Genomic DNA, 24,843 nt, shown 5'->3' on the forward strand with positions numbered 1-24,843 from the left:
TAGATCCCATTTCTGGAAGGCCGGCAACGTGCTCCTTGGCTGCCCTGGGCACGAGCATGTTTCCCTGGAAGACGGTGGGTGGATGGAAGGATGGAGGAAGCGTCTCCACAAGTCAGGGCAGAACCGTGGCTACCTGTTAGGATTTTTAGTTTACTTTTAGGTCAACACTGAATCCAGGACTACCTACTAAAAGGGATGTAACCCCTCATACATACGGTAATGCATATCGTAGATAGATACATGTGGGAGGGAGTGAGAGCTACATACAACAGGAAGGGGGGTGTGAGGCACATCTGCTCAGCCATGGGGCAGTGAGGAAGTAAAACCAGTGCCAGCGGGCTCCCCAAGGGGGCCTGTTAGAAGCGCTCCTTCTGACACGTCCCATTTTTCAAGAACAAAAATAGGAAAGAAGCTGAAATCGGGGAGATTAAGGAGGGCTTTTAAAAAAGGTAAAGTAAGTGATTTTTGCCTAGCGAGAAACTTTTTAATACTTTGAAAAGCATGGACCCTTGTTCCCAATTAAAATTTCCTTTGTCACCTTTCTTTGCATTTTTGCGAGCACATGTACTTTGGCACCTTTGAAAAGAAACTTTAATAAATAAAGGAAAAAAAGAGCAACTCATTAGTGAACGGTAATAAATAACAATAACTTAAATCTCAATAAATATCTTCTCTATATTTCTGTATCTGAAACAGATGCATTGCATCGAGTAGCTTCTCTGGTCACTGGTGACCATGCATAAACGGAGCTGGGGGTATGTAACATCTGTCTCTCTGTAAACCGACAGGCCCGGCGGGTCCCCCTGCCCCGGGGCAGCTGGGGGCCTTCCCCACTTGCTCTCCTGCAAGAATGCTGCCGAAAACCACAACTGGTTTCCTGTTTCCAAGGACACAAAGGAAATACCTTCAGGTTTGTTTTTAGTCTTGAGGACCAACTTTTGGGTTCCCAGCCAACTTCTTCCCACCCCACGCACCATGTTCAAAATCCATCACCGACCGTCCACAAAAACTGCTGGCTGTAGCAAACCTCGGGCCTCAACGTTCAAATTCAAAGGTAACGATCTCTTGTGTCTTTGCTTTTTTGTTTTGTTTTCGTTTTTCTTCCTCCTCTCCGGGGTATGTCTCCGCTGAGTGACAGAAAAATAAACCTTTCTTGCTTTCAGCAGTGAAACGTCACGACAAGGAACGACCCCAGGATTCCCGTTTCCTGGGTGTCTCCAGACAAGGGAAAAGAAACCACAGGAGATACACTGGCTTGGTTTCAAGTGCATCCGCCACTGCGCCCGCGCCGGGCCACGGTGGGCTTGTTGGGTGGGAGGAAACACCCACCCGGGGACACCAGCCCTGAGCTTCTGGTGACATGGGCTGCCGGCCGGGAGGGTCCAGGTGGCTGTTTCCACTCCCGTCCGCTTCTCCGTAGCTGGATCTCCCTCTACCAGGCTCCCCCAACGGCTGCCTTCCTCCTCCTCCTCCTCCTCCTCCTCCTTCCTCCTCCTCCTCCTCTGCCTCCTTGGTCCTCATCTTTCATTCGGGGCAAACATTTCCTGGGAACCTTGGTCCCTTTCTTTGCACTGTAGCAGGAATGCAATACACAGCAGTCTCTGGAGCCGGAGTCAGATACATCCACACCTTTTAGCGGAATGCTTTCTTAGAATATGGTAAACCAGGTTGTCATCTAAAAACGACAGGTCGTCATCGTAGGCGATGGGTCTGCAGCAAGCCTGCCCTGCTTTGTCACTCGCCAGCCTTCTACTTTTGGATAAGTTTTTTAATATTTTGTCGTACATGGTCTCGGCCGCGTCGCAGGAGCCGCTGCAGTACCTAAAAATTAGTTCCTCCTTGGTTTCGTAGCCCAAGCCCAGGTCAGTGACGTTTAAATGTATCGCAGTCAAGACACAACCCCGGTTTCTGCCCCTCGGGCCTCGCCGCCCCTTCCCCCTGGAATGTTCCGGGCCGGCGGCCGCGGCCTGCCGATTCCGCTCTCGTCTCGCTGGCATGGCCATTTGTTTCTCGGGTGACCTTTTCAGCCTTTTGATGGTGGCCTGAATAAAATCCATGACGTCATCAAACTGATCAGAATAGTCCTCTGGCACGTTTGCTGTTCAAGGAGAAAACAGACAAGGTCACATGAGGCGACCGGATGGTCTCGAGCAGTTTCTCTATCCAAGTGCCTCCGAAGGTCAGCCTAGGGGGGACCCCCAGCCACCGCAGCGGCCGGCCAGGCCCAGTGCGCCCCCTCCCCCCGAGCACAGAGGCTACAAGGCACCCAAGGCTCCACAGAAGGAAAAGGATCCAATTCAAAGAGGAGGCCAGCACGGCGGGTGACACGCTTCCCTGCGCAACACAAACCCTCAGCAGCGCGTCTCTCGTTTGTCACATCGGGCATTTGTAACAAGCCTGTGCTGCGGTGGCTGGGAGCAGGCTGGGCCTTGAAGGCCTTGTCCTGGCCAAGACTATGAGGTAGTAGTGGCTCCCAGATGGAGGGCGCCCGGGAAGGGGCTGGGATGCTCACTGAAATGCAGATTCCTGGCCTACCCTCTGGGGGAGGCATGGGGAGGCACCAGGGAATCTCCATTTTCCATGAAGTCTGGGGTGGGTGGCCCGCGGACCATAGTTTGAGAAACCCTGCCTTAGAGGGTGAGAAAGGGATTATCTTAGAGCGGGAAGTCTTCCAACATTGCTGCTTTCACCCGGAATAACGAGTACTCTTCCCTGGAAACTTTCCCCCTCTTGACACCTCTGGGCAGCTGGGTGGGAAGACAATTATTTTGATAAAAGAAATGAAAAGCTCATGACTTCATCTGTATGTTAAAAGTTCCTTAAAAGCTTCCTGAAAACAGCCTACTTTTCATTAACAGAGAGACTACCACTTCCGTGGAACAGAATGACTTAAAAAAAAAATGGCAATACTGGAAGAAGACATTTAAACGTATCAGCAGTAAATGGAAGGAGACGCTGTTCGTGGAGTGAGGCCAGCCTCTGCTGCGGGCTGCCACACGACCCCTGGGACCTTTGCTTGCACACAGGACAACAGATAGGCACTTTAGGGAGATCACACAGAGGAATAAGGGGGCGTTGCTTCTCAGATGTTTGAGAACCTTGGGTTAGGGTGTGAATTCCCAATCCTTGGGGGTTCCGGCTCTGTTGCAGCATTTGCTTTGGCTGATCGAGTAAGAGGTGAGCAACTATTTGAACAATTTAATACATTTCTAAAAGGAGAAAGTCATTCAAACCCCTCATTATTAGGTCCTAGGCCTTTTATGCTTCCCTTTCCCAATTTCAGGTAATTTAGCAAGTTTAGGGGTGTATGTGGCTTAGACAAAGATACCTCAAATAGTTGTGGGCAAGAGTGAATGTGTTTTGCCAAGACTATGGTAAAGCAGAGGATTCCTCTGTGCCTAACCCATGTGACATTGTTTTGTGGTGGGCTGATTGTTAAAACAAAGGTAAGGTATCCTGTTGCATAAAACAAAATCCAGCTAAGGCAACTTAACAATATCTATTGATCAAGTGAAAGGTCTATTGATCGACACTGATCTTTCGGTGTAGATTATATAGAATATATATAATATAGGATACATAGCAATGAAGAGAGTGGAGATTGTGTGGGCTCCCCAGAACACCTCGTGGTCTGAGATCTTGGATTTGGTGCTGGATAGGTCCGGTGCCTGGATGTCACGAAGCTGCTCCCACCCTGGTCTGAGCCCCAGCACCTCTGTCTGGGTTAGTTCTGAGCTCCCTACCCTCTTTCAGTCTATTTTTCACTCAGCAGCGGGAGCAATACTCTTTAAACTGTAAATGCAGGTCATGTCCCTCTCTGCTCCAGACCCTGCAGTGGCTGCCCATTTCCTCTTGGAGCAAAAGCCAAAGTCCACCCTGGCCTAAGGCCCCACCTGACCTAGCCACCCCTTCTCATCCAACCTTTGTTACCTCTGACCTTCTCTTCTACTTTTTCTTTTTAAATTTTCTTTTAAGATTTTATTTATTTATTCATGAGAGACACACACAGAGAGAGGCAGAGACACAGGCAGAGGGAGAAGCAGGCTCCCCGCAGGGAGCCCAATGTGGGACTCGATCCCGGGACCCTGGGATCACACCCTGGGCCAAAGGCAGATGCTGAACCGCTGAGCCACCCAGGTGCCCCTGCTTCTCTTTTCCCTTACTGTCTCTCCTCCAGCTTTCCTGGCCTCCTTACTGTTTCTCACACACACACAGTTTCTCAACCTTAGCCTGACTGACATTTTGGGCAGGGTCATTCTTTGCTGCGGGAGGCTGTCCTCCCACATTGCACGATGTGGCATCCCTGGCTGGGAGACACCAGGAGTATCCCCGGACCCTTTTCTAGCTGTTGCCACACAGCCTTGGGGGCAAAGTCACCTGGGTTGAGAACCACAGATCAGACACAAGTAGGAACTCAGCCTTTGGGCTGGCTGTTCCCTCTCTGCATGTAACACTGTTCCTGCACGGCACCCAGTCGCCCCTCACTCCTACATCCCCTTCAAGTCTTTACTCAAATGCCCCCTCCACCAAGTCCCATCCTGACCTCCCTGTTGAAAATGTAATGTGTCCCCAAGCCTACGTCCAGACCCCCTGCCTCCCTTCCCCGCCCCCCACCATAATACTATCTTCCCAAACACTGTGCAACTTATTTCTTATGTTTTTTATTTATTGTCTGTCTTCTCTGATAGTAAGTCACCTCCAGGAGGCAGGGACCTTCGCTTGGCTGGTTCACCAGCGGATCCAAGGGCTTAAAATAGGGTCTGGTCCCTGGAAGCCCTCCATGATTTTTGAATGAAATATGGCACTTTGAAAGGGGAGAAGAAGGAGTCTTCAGTGTTTCAAGGGGACACTTGGGTTAGGTTGGCAACCACACCGTAATGAAATAAACGACTCCAGGGTAACAGCCCACGTCCCGCAGGAAGCGGCCATGCCCTGAGTGCCACCGTCATGTCACACCTGAGAGTGAAATATTCACCTGCAGGCCCACTTTCCCCGTAGGCTTTGGGCAGCACTGACCTGCTCTCTCTCACTGTCCGCCTCACTTGGAGTCTGGGAAGGGGAGGTGGGGGGGGGCAGGGGAGGCAGGGGTCGCCTCCCTCAGGGGGACCCTCGTGGGAGGGAACTGAGTTACTCACCTCCTCCGAACCAACCGCTTTCTAACTGGACTTTCTTAAGAAGTTTTCTTTCCTTCTTAAAACACAAAGACCTTTAAATCACTTTGGTTTATTTTGAGGAATGAGCTGTTTGTGCTATTTATGATTTTTTTTTTTCAGTAAGAAGCTCTGAAGAGGAAATTAGGTGTGCTCGGTTTCAAAAAACTGAAATTGGAACTTCTAAAATATATATATATATATATATATATTTAACTGAAATACAGAAAATGTCTCCATGTTCCCCCAAAGACCCTTTGTTTTACAAGAACACTTACTTGAGGCCCCCCACCCCCCTACACACCCTCTATTCAAGAATTCCTGAATAGATCAGTCACTTAAGAACCTGGGGACATAGAGAGTTAAAACCGATTCAGAATCAACTGAAGATTAATCAGAAATGAGGATGAAACATTACTATAATCTTAACATAAACTCACGGGAAAACATTGGAGTTGTAAAAGTTAAACTAACACTGGTTTAGAGACTCATTAATTTATGCAACAGTAAACTACGTACTTTTAGATTACTACAGTTATAACAACAATTCGAATCAGCATATATAATGTTCTTATTTATTGCCTGACCCTTTCAAAGTTCCCAAAAAGCCTTTTCCCTCCTTTTTATAACATTTTGACTGAATGGCTTTTTGTCCATTGGTTTTCCTTGCCAGATAAAAGAGCACCTTGTTAAATTTGAATTTCAGATAAATTGCAAATAAATGTTTAGTATAAGCCGTCCTAAATAATGCTTGTGACATACTTATACTTTCTTACAAGAACGTTTAGTTCCTTAGTTTTAAATTCCAGTTGGCTTTTTTAGGGTGCTGAGCGTAGCAGTGTGAATGCACCACCCACTTATGCTTTTGGGCAAGGTGGTGAACAGATTATTAATCCTGAATTAAAAGGCTTACAGGAACCTGCAAAGCAGTCAATAAATGCTCAATGTTAAACCGAAGGGTATAGCTAATAAGAACTTTTCCTTTGATGGGAAAATCCCCCTCATGCCTGATTGTTAATATGGAAATATTTACTGAAGCCTGGGTTTCAGGCCGTAGGCAATTCTTATTGAGCCCAAGGGTCTTTCTTTTCTTCCCCCTTCCCTTTTTCATTTCTTCTCCTTCTTGAAAAATAGAGCAAAAAATAAATATTTATTTTGCAAGTTTTACATGGACATGAATTTTGGAAACCAGAAAAGGGTAACATTATATTTTCCAAACCACAGAGCAAATAGGCCTGGCCTGTCTCTTCCAACTAAATTCCTAATTCCAGGCCTTTTGATGCTGACCAAGTTCACTTATAGAGAGGCGCCTTAATTTATCAACATGAGGCATTTCGGGGGCATGGGGAGCCATATGCTTCTCTGTGCCTGTCCTTAGAAATTCTGCAGAGGCCTCGAACCCCGCGCCCTGGCAAGCCCGTAGCTGGCCGTATCTTCCAAGAATTCACAGAGCTGAAGGGAAAGAAGGGGGGCGGTTAGGGTTTGGATTAGTTCCCTAAATTAAAACTTAATGGCATATCACTTTCTTCTTCATCCTATAAAGAGCTTGGCAGGATGTCAGCCATACAAACAGGCCTCGTTAGTACTAACTTTGATAGTAAAACACTTGCAAACCACAGAAGAGGAGCATCATTTTTAAAAAATAGGTCAAACACTTGCTCATTTCCCAGACTCACTTGGAGGATATGTCTCAGCAAAACATATCCATCTAAAAGCTAAAGTTCTTGAAAAATCAAAATGCTCAGATGCATTTAAGTGATCCTTCAGTATGCAACCAAATATTTTGGCATTATTCTCTTTAAAATATTTTAACTTTGATGTGTCCTCTGTATAAACAGCGTTATTTAAACAAATGAAACCTTGTACTGGGGGAATATTTCTGGGAACAAACCGTTCAAAGCAGAGACCTTGCCCCTCCCTCGATTATGGGCAAAGACAGTAAAGTCACCTCAGGAACAAAGGACGGGGATATTGACTAGTTTGTAAAGGTAATCGAGTTTTTATAGGAACACTGGTAAGGACTCCGAGTACTCCTTGTAACAGCCTAACGAAGAAGGACCGAATTCAAAATTCTTAGTGGAGTTGGCTTTCAGTGGACCAGTCTCCTAAATGTTAGATTTCTCTTAAAAGCAGTAGTTTAACTATATTCTAATCAAAGGGGTCATTTTATATTCGTATCAGGTTGTCCCCGTCGTCCTTGCCTCGCCTTCGGCCTGTCTCCAGCCCACTGGCCCAAAGGGGAGGCAGCGCAGGGTTGTCTGTAAAGCAGTGAGAAGAGAGCAAGTGGGCTCTGAGGACGGAGGGAAGGTCTCTGAGGCTCTGAGGGCTCCAGAAAAGAGGGGACTGGGTCCTAGCACCCACACTACCCCCCCTTAGAGGAATTGTCTCCCAGGTCAGTCAGCCTCCAGGAGGCAGGGGCCCCAGAGAAAGGGCCCGACTATCTCTTGCTTGGCGGAGGGCCAGCCTCTGGACTCCCCTGGAAGGCAGCCAGCTGCTCTGCATTAGAAGGGCAGCGGTTTAAAACACGGAGGACCCTGGCTGAGCGCCTGCTTAAGCCAAGGCCACACAGGTGACAGGTGCATCTGGAACCGGTGCCCAGATGGCCTTAGTCCAGGGTGGGCTAGACCCTGGTGGGGCTGGGGTGTAAGGCCTCAGAAAGCCATGCCCGGGGCCGCTGAGGTGCTGGGCAGCCCATCCTCACAGGTAGAGCCTCCTGGAAAAGGCTGTTCACAGACAGGAGGCGAGGGAGAGATGTCCTGGGGGTGGAATATCGGATCTGATATTCTTTACCCACCTGGACCCCTGGTAAAGTACCAAGTGCTCGGTAGACCAAGCATGTATAGGACAAACAGAGGCTCTAGCTATCTATCCATGCACACATAGGCACACATATATGTGTGCATACACATGCGCACACACATGTCTGCATGAACAGAATCAGTCTGCATGGTTGAGAGAACTCCTCAAGAAATTCCCAACTCCTGTCAGTCTTTGGAACCCATTACTTTCATGTTTCAGTAAGATCCAAACATGATTTGTCTTCACTAACGCTGAAGTATTATAAGAGCTACTTTAAAACTCTCCATGTTACAAAATTTCATCATTCTATATTTAAAATAACAGCTTCTGTGATGCACTTAAAAATACTACCGATATAAAGGTGGGACAGATGCCTCCTTTCATACAACATGAACTTTAAAGCCCGACGACATCCCTGCAAGGCTCCGAGGGGGTGGGGGGGCTGCATACTATCTTGACTTCACAGCTTGGGAAACAGAGGCTCAGGGAAGATTAAAAAAAAAAAAAGCCACATGACTCACAAATGTGGATTCAGTTGGTTTAAAGTTCAACCTTGTTCTAGGGCTTCCTGCCACCTCTTTATTTTTAAGTACCAAAAAAAAAAAAAAAAAAAAAAAAAAAAAAAAGCTACTACCATGCAGCTTTTTAAGTCTCAAGGCACGTGGTAATTTACTCTGAACAAGTCCAAGATCTGCTGATTTCACCACATCCAGGGAGAAATCCACTTTCTGTTGGAAAATTCAGGATGAACTGAGTCACATGAAGTCGATTCTCCAATCAGGCTGCCAAGGCCCACAGAATACAGTAACTTGTCTCTGAAAAGGGAAAAGCCAGGCCTTCCAGGGGCATCTCCCATGCCCTGGTTCTTGCGTGTCGCTCTAAGGCAGATCTGGCGATTTCCCAGTTAAAACCGGAAAACCAGCAGCCAAGGGCGGTGGCAGGTTCAGACAGAGAGGCCCCATCTCCGGAAGCTCCTCAAACTCACTCTGGCACCAAGTGACGAGGCTGTCGCCGCAGAGCTAGCAAGAACACAGCCCCAAGTTCCAGGCTGGGGCCAGTCCCTGACCAGTCTCGCGACCTTGGGGGGGTCACTAAGCCCTCCTGCGGTCAACCAGCCATTCTCTGGGGCTCTTCCCGGTGCTAAGGCCCTAAAGGGCAGCCAGCCTCCGTCTTGGGGCGGGGGGAGTGCTGCCACATGTTTGTTTGCAGTCATCTCTGTCAGGGTGAGGCCCCCCTCTGACAGGTGCCCCAGCAGCATTCTGCCCAGGGCCCTGCGAAGCCCCACGGAAGGGTATTTTAGGGTCTAGCAGTTCTCACCCTCTTCAGTTTACCTCCTGGCTCGGCGCGTTGGTGACATTTGAAATAATCACCACTAAGTGTCTCTCAACCCCTCTTCTTCCTCTGCCCTAAGCAGGAGAGGGGAAATGATGTGCAGAAAGGGCACCTAGGTCCCAGGAGGCGGCGCCCCTACACCGCAGTCTTCACCTATAAAGGAAGGGATGGGGCTGATGACCTCTGAGGGACAAACTAAACCAACGTGCTATCAGCCTTCCATCTCCATCACCTGAAAGTCCAATCCTAACCTTGCCATTTTCTTACAATTTCTGTTTTATCCATTTCTGGTTTTGCTGCTTCAAGCATGTTTGGGTCGTACCTACAAGGCTAGACTCACCCACTGCCACTGCTACCAAATGGCTCCATCCTGCCCCGCAAGCTGTTGATGTTTGTTCTTGACCTTCAGTGACCTCTGAAATGTGTGGTGTTATTCCAGGAGAACATTCCAGTGAAACTCTGAAAAATTCTACAGTTTTCTCATCTGCCATGATTTATGCGTTAATTTTGCCACTTCTTTGAATTAATCAAAAATAAAAAGCCTGTAGGTCACTGAGCACCAGGCTGCGGACGCACGTCCCATTAGGTAATGATTATCCCTGCTTTTCTATTTTAGAGGATCCACCCCGACCCAGCGTTCGATAGACCATCCTAGTCACTGGGCGCTGTTGGGTTAACTTCAAGAGGGGTCTATGGCATCTATTTCCCTAAAAATAATCACCAGTTGAGGCAATTTACTAAGTCACTGTGACCATTGCCAGAGCTCCCAGTGCATTCTCTTCATGACCAGTGGTTTGTTGACAGTAAGGCATGACATGGGTTTATTTGAAAAGTCTTTGCGTTATAAAAGCGCCAGTGTTTTGTTGTTTCAAAAAAGCATTTCTGGATCCTCTCAAGGCAGAAGAAAAAGACCAACTACAACGCAAACCATTTCAGAATACAGAAAAAAGCAGCCTTGGGTCTACTTTTAAAAGCCACTTTGCTCATCAAAATGCCATTTTATTTACCGTCTCCACCTACTTCGACCAACATCACATGTGAGAATTAGTTATACTATCTTGGATTTTCATCCTACAACTTCAGACAACTTGTCGTGAGGGTAATGGAAATTATTCCATGAATACAAATAGGCAAAAAGTCCCCACTCAGGAGAGACAGACAGGACAGTGTATTCATTTCGCCACTCGGGTTCTGATTGCCGGCTCCGATTTCCACCTATGTGGTCCGGCCTGCATTATCGTTATGTTAATAATTTCACAGTGATACAGCCTGGCTCCCCCGGAGGGAAATTGCCCATTCTCCTGCTTTTAAGTCACAAACACACCCACCAGGGTGTCCATTTGTTAACTAATCCGTGAACACCTGCTGTGAGCTAAAAGCACTCCACAGCCTGCAGGAAGCTCACGCGCAGGGAGCCCCGCGCTGCCTCCACAAACACCTTCGGGAAGGGTGAGCCAGTTACCCCGTAAGACCAAGCACACAAAAAGCCCCTTGGGAAGCTAGTCCCTTGCGCTGTTTTCAGAGGCGGGTGGTTTCGAGGGGAAACTCCAAAGGGACCCGGCAGCAAAGGAACCTTGGCTTGGCCTTCCCACCGCCCGCCTGAGGCCCGGGCTCCAGAGGGCCCTGGGGTTCTGCGCCCTACTCCCCTCGGCCTTCGGGGCCGCCTGAGCAGCTGGCCGCCAGGACTGCCTGCCCGCTGGGGGGTGGGCGGAGAGTGGGTGATGGGAGAGTAGAGCAGGTCAAAGTGCTCCCTATCCCTGGAGGCCGTGTGATGGGCTCCTGGGCCCACGTGAGGAGGGGCTCCCCACGCCCCATGCCGGGGAAGGACTTTGCTGGCACCTCAGGGTTCAGGGAGCCGCTGGCGCATGGCTCCCACCCGACTGCGCCCCCGGCGCCCCAACAGCTGACTTCGCCCTCTGGCCCTCTGCAGAGCCGGTTGCCGAGGGGCTGGGGCGGCCGGCCTCAGGCTGCCCTTCGTCCAGGCCCGCTCGGCCGCCTGAGCCTGTGAAGTCCCCATTTCCCCTCCAAGTGGGGCGAGTCCCGCGTTGCCCACAGTGGAAGGAGGTTCTCGGCTCCGCGCCCCGGGGCATCGGCCGGTGGCACCTGGAGCCTCCGCGGTGGTCTGCGGTGTGGCCCCGTCAGCCATGTCTACACCGCGGGCGGCCCTGAGAGCCTGGAGGAGAGGGCCTCGAGGCCCCGGGGCCGCGGTCTGCTCTCGGCCTGGCCTGCGGGCAGGGGAGCAGGCCTGGGAGCTGGGGCTGCCTCCCCTGTGCTCTCTAGGGACCCCCCAAGTTAGCCCCCACACGTGGGCCAGCTGCGCGCCCTCTTCTGTCCTCGATGGTGCCGGTCGGTGTCTGCAAACTGAGGCGCCTGAGAACTTCCTGCGGCGGTTTCAGAGCGGTCGCTTCCACACGTGCTCCCGGGGACACTGGTCGGGCCGCGAACACGCCGGCGGCCCCGCTGACCATCAGCCTTGCGGCCCGCAGGCCGGCTGGGCTCCGCGCACACCTGCTGTCCCGGGCTGGCGGCGCCTGCAGGTGCCACGGGGACAAGCCGGGCGGCGTGGCTCCTGACGGGAGGCCGCGTCATCGTGAACTTAGCATTCCCCAGGCGTTTACCTGAGTCTCACCACACGGACGTGGTCACGCAAGTCCAGATGGATTGGGGTGCGCAAAACAGCAGCTGAGACATCCCACAGTTTTCAAAACGGTCTATGCCATGGTGAGCAAGGGCTTGGGAGCCGGTCTACAGGAAGGTAAAGAGGCAGCGGATCTAAGGCCACGTGAGGCTCCTGATTACGGGAGACCAGCTACCGGGGCTGTTACTGCCACAGCCGGGGGCCCGCGCGGTCACCTACTGGAGAGCGGTACTGTCGGGCTTCCTGGCCCGAGAATTCAGCTGTGGCCACATCAGGTCGCATCCTCGCTGTTGGAAGGTACGTGCCGAAGTATTTGGTGCTACGTTTGCAACTAATTCTCAAGTGGTTCAGGGAAAATAAAGGAAGCAAGATGCAAACAGGAGGTCAGTCTCGGTAAAGGATACATGGGTGTTCGCTGTACCATGACCTATGTTCTGTGGAGTCCCACGCGAATCAACCAAGATGTACTGAAGTGGGTGGCTCTGTATTTCAGTCTGGCCAGATACTCACGGCGAGGCCCCGGGCTTTATCTGTCTGTCCATCTACGCACCCATCTATTCCTCACGTGATCAGGACCCAGAGGTGTGATGGTTGTCACGGATGTACATTAACATGTGTCTTTGAATTGGAAATGAAGTCATGTCTTTTCGGACCAAAAAGTTAATTTATCTGGATGGATTCGTTTGATAGTTTTCCCATGAATTGAGTAAGCTAAATCTGCAGCTCTAAGATTTCACCAAAAATATGTCTGGAGCATACATACAGTTCCCTTTCGGGCTGGAGGTTACATCCGGTACAACTATTACACTTCTGATTAAAAAAAATTTAGGTATCCTCTTAGAAGCGTGCAACAGATTGTCAACATTCTTTCTTGCAGGTTTGCAGACAAAAAACTTTTAAGACTTTTAAAACCATGCCTTTCCATCTCTATCACCTTATTAAAGTCATGCAAAAAGTGGCATAACTGGTAGATCCCCAGTAGTGACCCAGCTCTGTCTATGCAAATCCACTCCTCTGCACACTGTGGACACTCATGCAGTCACCCAGGGTTTCCCATGTAAATGCCCCCTTTCCCAGGGCAGAGCGGGACTGATCTGAGCACAAGTACCTCCCAGAAGGCCTCCCAAATGCTGTCGGCCTACCAAACATGCGAGCAGGCCTCACCTCGTCCCCAAACGTTAGGGAGCCCCCTGTCACTGCACAAGCATCAGCGGTATAGGCGTCCGTACAGAAATTCACGTTTCCCTCCTTAAAAGCTTCTGGTCTGGGCTTCAAAGTAGCCATTAATAATATAACCTAGGTCCACGGCCACCAGATGGGAATGAAAATAGGGCTTAGGGGATGCCTAGATGGCGCAGTGGGTTACATGTCCAACTCTTGATTTCGGCTCAGGCCATGATCTCCTGGTCCTGAGATCAAGCTCAGTGGGGAGTCTGCTTGAGATTCTCTCTCTCCCTCTGCCTCTCCTGCTGGTGCTCTCTAAAATAAATAAATCTTTTTTTGTTGTTGTTGTTTTTAAAAAAGGGCTTAAAGAAAATTAAATATTCCCTACTTCTATTAGTTTGCTCTTTTGATTTCCTTGAAAAATCTGTGTTTCAAGGTTAGTGAATGTATTTTTAGCAAGCCAATGTTTGTGTTTGCTTAATCTACTAATATGGGAGCACAGTCTGTGTAAAGCCAAGAACCCCTACTGGCTTTGAGAACAGAAGCCTGAGGCCTGAACTCTGGTTTCGCCACTTACTGGATGTGTGACCTTGGGCAATTCTCTAGGACCCATTTCTTCATCCATAAAACGGGGAGAAAGGTATCTCCTCCTGTCCAGTAGAGCTCAAACTTATTCAATTTTCTGATAAGATATAGAACTCATTTGTTAAAAACTAAGTCAACCATGTGGATAGCTAAGAGGTGCTGTGACGCTGACTTTAATATTCAGTCCGTATTTGTAGTTATTCACTTCCCTGAGGATTAATAGGTTGATTCAACTGTGCCTCTGCCTAGAAACATTTTAAAGATGAGGACCCAATACTTCAAAATGAAAAACATGCCTATGCCACAGATTCCGCCCCTGAGCAGCCTGCGTACCTGAGTAACTCTTGCAGCAAGACAGCTTTGCTGCAGGATCCCACTCACAGCCACCTGCCTGCTTGAGACGCTCCAGTGGCGCCCCACTGCCATCAAAAAACAGCAAACCCGTCTTGTCCTGGATTTTTACAGCATCTCATAATCTGGGTATCACCTACGGAGATATCCTAAATTTCACACCACTTCCGCCACCTGTTCTCAGCACTTGGCGACCGGTCTGGCCTCCTCCTTGTATTCACCACCTGCCCCTTCCCCATATCATGGTCATAAATTTGCCCATGCTTCTTCTTAGTCTGGAATGTGCCTTTCCCCCCTTCCCTTCCCTTCCTAATACCCATCTTTCAAGTACCAGCTCAAATCCTCGCTCCTCCCTGAATCCTTTCCTGCTATGATCTCCAAATCCCAGTGACCTCATTGCTGGGAATTCTTACTATGACCTCAGCTAATGTAAGCCCCTTGGTAGACATATCTGTCTAACAATCCGCCCACCCACCCATCTGACTCTCCATACTTTATAACTAGACTATAAGCTGTTTTAGTTCGCAATTTTGTCTTTTTGATGGCTCGCAGCACCTACTGTATGAAAGATATTTAATACTTGCTTCTTAGTGAGTTCAAGTGATTAATTAAAGACTAAGTGTTTTAATTGAATGAAGGTGCTATGGACTGTTAAGTGCTAAACGAACAAGGATGAAAGGGATGTTGGGGGGAGGAAAGGCCAGAGAGCTTTGATTTTTATATCAGTGAAAGCAGAATCTTTTAAGCGTAATTCTTAGGCTGCTGGATCAGCAGCAGGTCCTAAGACCGGCCAATCCAAATTAAGCCTGAAATAGATTTCTCTAAACAGCAACAGTTTGATATTGGTCTCCAGACTGGGGCCAGAGTAAGATGTCGGTCTCAGACCTCAAGTGAGGAACCCATGCCTCCTGAAAGGGTCTGACATGCAATTTATTGATTTTAAGAGTGTCATCCCAAGGGGCACAGCTCCTGTCCGGCTTCGGTGCTTTATTATAGCACTGCTCATTGACACAGTCGGTAAAGCAAGAAGAAGCAATAAGTAGATGGTGCTGAGTCATTCCAAATTCTATATCCCGTAACATTAGATTTGAAAGCTTAACATTTAACCAGCTTCTAGAAGCTTCCTTTGCTGGATAACAACGGGCTGAACATTTACTAGAGTTCACTGAAAGTGTTTTGCTGGGTTTCTGGAACATCTTCAGTTAAATTAAGCATCTTAAATATCCAGCAGGGATCACTTAAAGCAGAAATACTCAATACAGGTGGTCTCCAGCCCACACGTAAGGGTCCACCTGCCGTGGCTCCCTTCTCCTCAGTGGGAGAACAGGGTCTCCCTGACGTGTCCATGGGAAGCTGGTGGTACAATTCCACAGGAACTAACTACGTGGGCTCAAGAAAAGGGGGGAAGGAGGGAGTGTGAAACCTGGGAAGAGCCAGGGGGAGCAGAATCCCAGGTGAGGCCAGCCTGACAAAGTGCAGACCAGATAACACACTTCGTGGCCTGCAACGGCCTCCCTGTGGAGGCCTGCATTTCTTTCACTGTCCATACTATATTGTGCTGCTCCGAATTCCACCATGTAGAGCTACGTCTTGGCAGAGGCTGAAGTGAAAGCATGAGGTGGGAGGAGGCTTTCATCGGGCCGTGGGAAGGAGGAAGATGGCCACTAACAGCTGTAGTACTTGCTTCTGGGCCATGGGCTTTACACAGCATTATCTCATTTAGCCCTCGCAGCAACCCCAGGAGACAGTTGTAAGAGTGTCCCAATTTTCCAGACGAGGAAACTGAGGTTTGAGATATTAAGTAACAGCTGGTCATGTGCCAAGGATGGGATCCAAACCCCTAGTCTGATCTGATGCTGTGAAATGCAACTCTTGCTTGGGGGGGGGGCTCCCTGATTTCTTGCTCTTTGCCTTCTTTCTGCAACTTATGGGATCTGGCACCCTGGTAAGAGGCTCTAGCCTAATAATATTGTGACTCACATTTCAGTTATATTACGGTTTATGCCTAGATCTGTGTGGGTCGGCCCGGGAACTGGATGGCTTGATTTAGAAGATTGTTTCCAAGGAAATTTCGTAACTTGCTACCAAACTGGTGGAATATAATCCCATCGTATTACAATAGATTGGGTATTACCTGTAATTATAATTTAACAATGCTCAATCTTTCTTCGGGTTGGCCCCTAGTCACCCAAGAAGGCTGCCTTCTTAGCCCAAGGCTATTCACATTTGGTTTTGGTTTACGGTGCCACCGAATTGTACCACACCGTGCATCTACCAGATAGTGTGTTCCGTGCAGGCAGAGACTTTTGCCTGTTTTGTGCACCAAGGATTCCCCAGCACCTAGGACAGAGCCGGGCACACGGAGGCACACATGAACTGTTTGTTGAATGAATACATGCTTTTAGATCACAAATTTTAAAACTACATGTACTTTGTGTTTTTGACACACATTTAGGGGTGTCATACATGGCCAGCATCTGGCATGGGACTATGATGAACTAACCTTTGATAAATTCAGACAACCTCTTGCAACAGGGTTTTAGTGGCTAGTTGAAGACCTTCCTCCCAAATAAAGTGTTCTCTCCCGAGGTAGCAAAACCAGATGCTCTGCTCTGTGTTCGGTGGTCTGGGGACGCCCTGGTCCCAGTTTCAGCCCACCTGCCTCCTGCCAAGGTGGAAGTCTTGCACTCTGCACAAGCTGCTTTACCATGAGGAGCAGAAAAGATTAACTTTCAGCTCTATAATGCTATGACATCTGCTAATTTCACCTTCTAGATTCCTCCTGCCTGCCCTAATCACGCTTTGGAGAAGACGCCCAACAAAAAGCAAGTAAAAGAACAGAGATAGCTCAAGAGAAAAGGATGCCCTTGGATGCCCTCACGGGGAAAACCACAAGTCCTTGAGTTTAGACAAGTTCATAGCTGCCACAGGAGGCAACCACAGCCCATTTATTTTATAGCCAACCTGTAGGCAAGCAAGTGAGCCAGTTTCGCCTTCTCTTTGGGTCGTTCGGAATAGAATTCTGGCCGTTTCATTTACACTGGAAGCAGCATAACACACGCAACGTCAGGGGTGAGGGTGGATGGTGTGGCCCCCTTTGAACAGCCAGGAGTGTTTAAGGTCGTAGGAGAGTGCCTTTACTCAATCACTAAGTCACAAGTATCTGAAAAGCAGAGGGACTATTTTCAAATGAAACTAGTGACTGATGTTTTTCTACATAAGCCTTAACCAGTTGCACGGTGTACAGTGCAAGATATAAATGTCAGCACTGTGACGGGAGCATGTGGACACTGGTTGAGTGTTCAAAGTCTGCACACTGTCATTATGCTGCCTTCCTGCACCGACAGCTTGCTACCGAATTGAACATACCTGGAAAGAAGTCAACTTGGCTTAGAATGCAGCTCAGTTTCTCTTTGGGAACGTTTCTGTTTCAAGTGTCCTCTAGGATCTATTGGGTCTTCCCATAGATAAAACAGAATTGGGTTTGTTCTGCTGGTTTAAATGTAAATAGAGTAGTAGGACTCTCGTCCATTGAAGACGAAGACTTAGCATCGGTTTTGGGAAAGGGAAGTAAAGTCCCTTCGCCCACCTGTCCTTTGCACACCCCCACCCTGCCCTGATTAGTAGATTGATGCTACCTTGCTTGCTCTGTCACTGGTTGTATCTTACATGTGGCAGAGATTTTCTCAGGGTATTATCAAATAATAATCAAATGATTCAACCCTGACCACGCATTAGAGTTACCTGGGAACATCTAAATTTCCAAATGCCCAAGTCACACCCAAAACCAATTAAATCAGAATCTCTCAGGGTAAGGCCCAGCATCAGTATCCCATTAAAGATCCGTGGGTGATTCCAGTGAGCAGGGGGTCTCTCCTGAGTTTTTTCCCAGAGGACAGTTAGGGCAGAACCATGAAGGGCATGGACGGAATCTCATAGCCACTGGTGTTTGGGAGAAGAAAGGCCTCCCCTTACTGCATGGTTGTAACTGTTCACTGAGTTCTAAAGTAAGTAAGTAACTTATTCAAAGTCAGAATTAGTTAAAAGCGGAGCCAGGACCAGGGCACCTGAGTGGCTCTCTGTTGAGCGTCTGTCTTTGGCTCAGTTCATGATCTTAGGGTTTACAGATGGAGCTTCCCACTGGGCTCCTTGCTGAGTAGGGAGTCTGCTTCTCCTTCTTCCTCTGCACCCCCTCCCTTTGCTTGTGCTCTCTGTCTCAAATAAAAAATACAATCTTAAAACAAAAAAAAAAAAAAAAAAAAGAAAAGAAAAGAAAAAGAAAGTGGAGCCAGAACCAAGAGCCAGCATTAAATAAGCCTAGGTAGACAGGATACGAATATGCTAATTAAATTTCCATGAATTAATCAGCTTCATAATCAGGCACAGTGATATTTCTCCCGAACATCCTGGATAGAGATCTATTATCTAACCCTGTGTCCCTCTTCCTCTGGCCTAGGCTGTTTGAGTGAATGAAAAGCCACTTACTCAGCTCTCATGGCCACCATTCTGAAGACAATGACACTAAGGGGCATTTTAAATTTAAGTTTCTACTGGAGAAACATTTATATACACCAAGGTGGGAGTTAATGGCTGAAACCAAAGCCTTTAAAAATAAATTTATATAACTAATCGACAGAAACTCCTGGAGCGGTTACTTCCATCTCAAGGGATCAACCGTGTTCTTTTTCTAACTCTAAGTCACTCTTGAAGTCTTAACTTGCCTTTAAAAAATGCATTTCTCCTTCTTTCTTGGGACCTCTGGAAGAAGATGACTTTATTGTTGTAATTAAGCATAAAATAAGCACATCACATTTCCTGCACTGTTTTTAGCTCAAGGCCACTAGGTTTGAGGGACTCTTGCATACAGCTAACTTGCTGGGCCGCTTCTCTCTGCATATGACTTGTTTGTTTTAAGTGCAAAATAGCTAGAGGGATAACGGAAGCGGTTTAGCCGGGGTGACATCCTGACTACAGCTCACTACTGCTTTATTTTGGGGCTGTGTCAAATTTTCTCTTGCTCCCTCTCTTACCTACATACTTCCCCAATAACCTCTAACTTGTAGCATATGCACATACCTTGCTTTATGCAACAGATACATTTCTGAAGAGAGGTAGGCAAATTACATCAAACCTTAGTTGAGAGGCCCCAATAGAGTGCTACCTAACACATTTTTTGAGAGGTAAATCACAAAATTCATTGGTTTACTTATTTATATGGTCTTTTTATTTTATTTTTTAAAATATGGTGTTCTCTTAAGAGTCAGTATTACTGTCCTGTGTGAACTCCAGCTTCTTTCCCCCCTAGCCCCTGGCTAGCACTATTTACCCTTAAGTCTTTCTAGAACCGGAACTTTTCTGAACAGCTTTGACACTGCCCAGATGCTTGTCCTGGAAATCGAGCCCCTTCTGTGTTTTCTCTGACTCTGGCTCGGGTTTGGAAAACCTCAGCCTCTCCCCTTCCAAGGGCAAGGGCAGTTTAGGATGGCAATGCAGTGGTTTTCAGAGCCCCAGCACAGCGAGGCACACCCAAGCGGATAAAGGGGTTTGGAAGCAGGAAAACAAAAACCAAAAACCAAAAACCAAAACCGGGAGTGCGCTGGGCGACGGGAAAGCGGAGACAGCGGGCGAGGGAGCGCTGTCCTGCGGCGGGCGGGGGTCCGCGGCCTCGGCGCGGGTGCGTGCGGGCGGGGGTGCGCGCGGGTCCGCCGGCGGCCCGCGGCAGGGGGGGGAACGGTTCTTACAGTCACTGCTCAGCGCGGAGGGCGCGCGGCGGCGGCCGAGGGAGCGGTCTTCGGCGGGCGCCTCGGGAGGCCTCTTACCGGCGGGCAGCGGGAGGGCGGACGCGGTGTGGAGCAGCACCAGGCAGACAGCCACGACATCCCATAACTTCATCTTAGAGTCCCGTCCGGCGGCGGCACCTGCACGGGCGGGGGACAGACCCGCGGACGCGCGTCAGGCCGGGGCGCGGGGCGCGGGGCGCGGGGCGCGGGGCCCCTGCCGAGCCCGCCCCCGCCCCCGCCGCCTCCTGCGCGGCCCGCTGCGCCCCGGGGCGCGGCTAGCTCTCGGCCTCCAGCCTCCCGCCGCCCTTCTCTTCTGCTCCCCCGCCCCGGGGTCAGGCCGACGGGTACCGGCCGACGCGGCGACACGGGTCCTGGCGCGCCCCACTCCCGCAGCCCTCACCCCGCATCCTCCGCCCCGAGACCCCCCCCCCACCTTCCGGCGGCTTCCAGGGGTCCCGGGAGCCAGCCTTCCACCCGAGCAAGCGGTCAGCTTTTCATTTCAGGGATGAACTCGGGGACCCCTTGCCCGGGGTCCCGATCCCGCCGTCGGCTGGCAGGGGCAGGGCTTGGTGGCACCCCCACCGCGCCCGCGCGCCTCATTCCTCCCACTCGTTTATAGGAGGTCTCTGTCGCGGCCCACCGGGCTGCTGGGGACTCGGGGCTTCGGGCCTGGGTGGGCACACCTGCACCACGTTACTTCCCAAAGCATCGGCTCGGATGAAAATACTACTTTCACCCCTTAAGGTCATGAACATTAGATAATGTATGAAAGACGTGGGGGGGGGGGCATAAAGTAAGCGCTTTAGCATGTATTTTTGCATTTGTCTTGAAAATTTTAACCCTTCACGCTATGCACCCCAAGGCCCTCTAGCTTCTGTAGGGTTCGCAGATCCTGGCCCCAAAGCCCTCCCCTCCCCCACCGCCCCGGGCCGAGAGTCTCGAGCTCCCAGCGCCCCGCGTGCAGGAGGCTCGCACCCAGCCGCGGACGCTGCGGAGGCGCACGAGCAGGGGGGAGCCTGCAGCGCCAAAGGTGCGGAGCTGGGGCTCAGCGTTCTCGGCGAGGGGGTTCCATTGGGCTTCTCAGCCCTCAAAACCCCTAGAAAGGCGGACTACGGAATCGCATTGGGGGGCGGGCGAGAAAAAGGCACTGTCAGCTCAGAGCCAAGCCCCACCCAGTTGGCGGGTGTGGAGGAGACCCGGGCACCTCGCGCTGTGGTGGGGCCCGGTGTCTTTCTAGTGCCAGGGTTCCAGTGTGCAAGGGAATTCTAGGCGGAAACTCCGAGATTCATGCAACTGATGATCCCCTCCCTCCCCCACATGCGGTTCTAAGGGAAATCTCCTTGAACTTTTTCCATGGGAGAGAGTAACACAGTTTCCAGGTAAACGCAGCATCGTGCCCCGAGATCCCGGGCTTACCCGCCTCCCGTCCAGCGGCCCTGCCCCCATCTCCACCCAGGACTCCCGCCCAGATTGCCTCGCAGGCCACCCGGGGAAGCGTTTAATTCGGCCGCCGCCTCCCACCGCCGCGGAGACGAATGCATTTTCCATCCCTCGGGCGGCTGTTCGCTACGCAGCTGTGGGCCTCGGGGTGTTTGTAGGGAACTCCGGGCGCCCTGCAGCTCCGGGCAGCTCGTGCCGCGGCGGCTGGTTTACCAACCCGGGGGAGAGCAAAGGCTCTGGGTTCTGGCGCCCGGGCCCAGGCACCCCCGCACCCAGGCCGTGCAGAATGGACGCGCCGGCGGGGGCCGGGGGCACCCGAGGCCTCCCGCCCGCTCGCCCCGGGGCCAGCTGCAGGCTGCGCGCGAAATGGCTGGCGGCCCCGAGGACGGGGAGCCGCGGGGCTAGGGCGCCAGTCCAAGTCGCGGTGCCCGCCGGCAGGAACCGGCAGAGGCCCCAGATTGCCCTTCCGCCTTAAGAGGGGTTTTCCTTTTTTTTTTTTTTTCCTGCTTGGCCGACGCAGAGCTTTTTAAATTGGACGTGGAGATCCTCGATTGTGTGTGGAGAAGCTGGCAAAAGAGGTGAAACCGTGGAAAAGACTCCGCTTCGCGGGAGGAGGCTCCCGGCTCCCGTGCCCGCTGCAGCGCAGGCCGGGAAAGCGCCCCCCACCTCCCCGCGACAGGCAGGGCGCGTCCCTCCCCCCGAGCACCGCGGGGCCGGGCCCACTCGGAGCGGCTCTGTAGTCCCCGGTATTTGCAGGCCGGAGGGGCAGGAGGGGGCTCGGGGCCGAGCACACCCAGAGGTCCCAGGAGGCGGCTTTTCTCAGAGCGCACCTGGGCCCCCCGCCCCACCGCGCCGCTTCCCGGTTTGTCCCTTTATCGCCTTCTCAAAGCCCAGCCGCGGGACGTGTTTCTGCTGCAACCGGCCGCCTTGGCTCCGCGCGAACTGCTGGACGCGCTGCCACGTGCGGTCCCCACGCTCTCCTCCCGAGGTCAGCTCCGCCAGGTGCCCCCGCTCGCGTTCTCGTGCCCCCCAGCCTGCTCCCCCCTCTGCGCCCGGGCCCCGCGCGCCCCGCAGAAAGGAGCGCGTCGCGGGCGCGGGCACCTGGTGGTCCCCAGGCCCGCGGCGCAAAGGGCGCCCCGGGGAGCCAGTGCCCGCAGGAGCCGCCGCTCGCGGCGGGGCGCTTCTGGGTTCCCAGCACCAGGGGGCACCAGAAACCGCCCGAGTCCCTTAGCGCCCCCGCGAATGAGAGGCTGCGTCGTCATTCGAAGTCTAAGATCCGAGAACAAGCACCCCCGCCCCGTGCCCCTGCCACAGTCCTCCCCAAATCCAAGTTGCCCCCCGGAACTTCCGGAGGCGCTCACCAGCCTTCCAGCTTTCTGGGCTCCCACCCTCCATCCTCTCTCCCCAGCTTCCCCCTTCCCACCTCACCTGATCTGGTTTCTCGGTAACCTGCTTTTAGACTGCCCCCTCCCCCCAGGTCCCCCGCGTCACCTCGACAGCTTCCCCCGGGGTGAGCGCCCCCGCACCTTCCTCTGTCTCGCAGGCTGGGAGGTTTGTTTGGGCTTTGCCTTCAGGATCCAGGTCTCAGGGAGAGGCACGGGAGGCGGGGGGGGGGGTGGGTGGTGGGGGGCGTAACTCGGGGGGTAGGGGGTAGGGACAGAGGTGGCTGAAAGATGTCTTGCTTTTCTTAAGCGTGCCTCGTGTCGTAGCCCGACGGAGGGCTGACTTTCCCCAGACTGTTGGGCCCAAGAAGAAGAATGAGGGACGTTTGCTGCATGCATTTCTGGGGAGAAATCTCCCTGATAAGGGGCCCAGGCCAGATTTCAGGTCCGGGGGACCCGAACCCCTGTGCCAGAGTGGACTGGGGACGCCGCGGGCTCCCTGGACACCTGACACTTGTTGAAAAGGCGCCACGGTCCCCCTACGCCGCCAAAGCGAATGTGAGGGCGAGGGCTGGTCCCGGCCGGCGGCTGCCCAGGGGCCCCCACTGAGGGCTTTGCAGGAAGAGGTACGTGCGGGAAGTCGGAAGCTGCATTTCTTTTTCGGGATACTTAAATGTATATTCAAAGTGTCTAGTAGCTCTAGCACATGGGCGGCAGGGCCGGAAGAGTCGTGTTTGTCCCCGCCAATGAGCAAAAATGTTGGGAGCACGGGGTTGGGCAGCCTCCCCGCCGCCCCCCCCCCAGCCGGGGCGCGCACTTCGGCTCCGCGGGCGGGTTTGCCACCCGCCAACCCGCCAACCTAGGGAGGCGCCTGGGGGGCTGGGGGTTCCGGCGAGAGTCCGCTCCCCTCCCCAACGAGGGTTCACCTCCAGCGGGTGGGGCTGGTAAACCGAACCGCGGCGCAGTCAGCCCAGAGGTGGTGCGAGGTAGCACCGGGGGGGGGGGGGTGGTGGCACCGGCGAGGTGGCACAGAGTGACAGGAGAAAAGAGCTCATTAAAGCAATCACTTCGGTGGCCTCGCGCGGACACCGAGGAGTTTCAAGGAGCCATTGGAGGCGGAGGCCCACGTCCTGGACCGTTCGGGCGGCCCCTCTCCTAACCTCGACGGGCAGGGCTAGTCGGGGTTGCGGGCGTTAGGAAAGTGCAAGCAACCGGGTCCTGAAATGGGCGAGGAATGTAGCTTTGCAGGACGGCGCCGGAGGAGGGGAGCCCACTATTTTTAGGTTCTCAGCACCTCTGCAGCACTCCCTCCCGGGGTGTGCGCCTCCCCTCGGAGGACAGACGCAAACAGGCTCGGAGTAAGTTACACAGCCCGCAATCCTACGTCGGCAGCTGCGCGTCCAGCTGGTCGCGGTGGGTTCAAAGACGACCCCAAACCCACACCGCCCCGGGCCTTGACGGAAGAGCGCCCCGCCGAGCCGGGGAGGGAAAGTGACCCTCTGGGACATTCCGGGGTCTGTAGGCGTCGGAGCGCCAGAGATGTGTGCCCACGTGGAAGGGCGACCGGCGTCCCCGCAGGGCCAGCCCCTCTCCGTCCAACTCCTCTGTCTCCTCTCCCGCGCTCCCCGGCGCCTCGGTCCCATCTAGTCTTTCCTCCTTCCAATCTCCCCGGCCGCGCGGGGGTCCAGCCGCGCCCCCTCCGCCCCGCGCGCCCCGCAGGCCGCCGCGCCCGCCCGCGACCCCGGCGCCATCCGCCCCCTGCTGCCCCGGGCCGCTCTCCCACTTACCTCGGATCCGGTCTCCGCAGACCCCCAGTTGGACATTAACTCCAGGAGCCCCGAGTCCCAGCCAGGAGCCCCATCCGGGCCGAGGGCAGGAGCGCAGAGCCCCGCCCCACAGGTCAGGGGCACGAGTTCGCAATCCTGGGGCAGCGAGGGCGCGCAGGAGGCGGTGGCCAAGACTCCCGCCGCCGCCGCCTCGAGGAGGGCGAGGGACGCCGACAGCTCCCCCGCCGATGCCCTGCACCCCCCGAAACCGAGGTCCGGGCAGCCGCCGCTGCCTTGGGTGGGGGGGGGTGACACGGCCGCGCGCGCCGCGCTCTGCGCGGGCCCGGGGCGCGGCGGGCGGCTCAGCGGCGGCGGCCGCGCTCTGCGCCTTCTCGGGGCGCAGCTCCTGGGAGCACGAGATGGGCCGGGCTGATGCTGCCGCCGGAGCTGAGGTCT

The 24,843-nt window shown here is 52.6% G+C and overlaps 1 protein-coding gene across 3 annotated transcripts; it reads right to left on the reverse strand.

The window, feature by feature from the left end:
- Positions 1 to 1,514: 1,514 nt before the first annotated feature.
- Positions 1,515 to 24,554, reverse strand: GDNF (glial cell derived neurotrophic factor). Of its 3 annotated transcripts, none has more exons than XM_055324819.1 (3): positions 24,409 to 24,554; positions 19,839 to 19,937; positions 1,515 to 2,098 (listed from the first exon to the last, which is right to left on the reverse strand). In XM_055324819.1, exons 2-3 carry the CDS (start codon positions 19,909 to 19,911, stop codon positions 1,614 to 1,616), a joined length of 558 nt encoding a protein of 185 aa, XP_055180794.1. In that variant the 5' UTR covers positions 19,912 to 19,937; positions 24,409 to 24,554; the 3' UTR covers positions 1,515 to 1,613. The 3 variants fall into 3 exon arrangements, with proteins under 3 accessions (XP_055180794.1, XP_055180793.1, XP_055180792.1); XM_055324818.1 differs by having other exon boundaries at positions 19,761 to 19,937; XM_055324817.1 differs by lacking the exon at positions 24,409 to 24,554 and adding an exon at positions 20,233 to 20,330 and having other exon boundaries at positions 19,761 to 19,937.
- Positions 24,555 to 24,843: the final 289 nt, after the last annotated feature.

This window comes from Nyctereutes procyonoides, unplaced genomic scaffold (assembly GCF_905146905.1).
Source record: "Nyctereutes procyonoides isolate TBG_1078 unplaced genomic scaffold, NYPRO_anot_genome, whole genome shotgun sequence".
NCBI classification, from domain to species: Eukaryota; Metazoa; Chordata; class Mammalia; order Carnivora; family Canidae; genus Nyctereutes; species Nyctereutes procyonoides.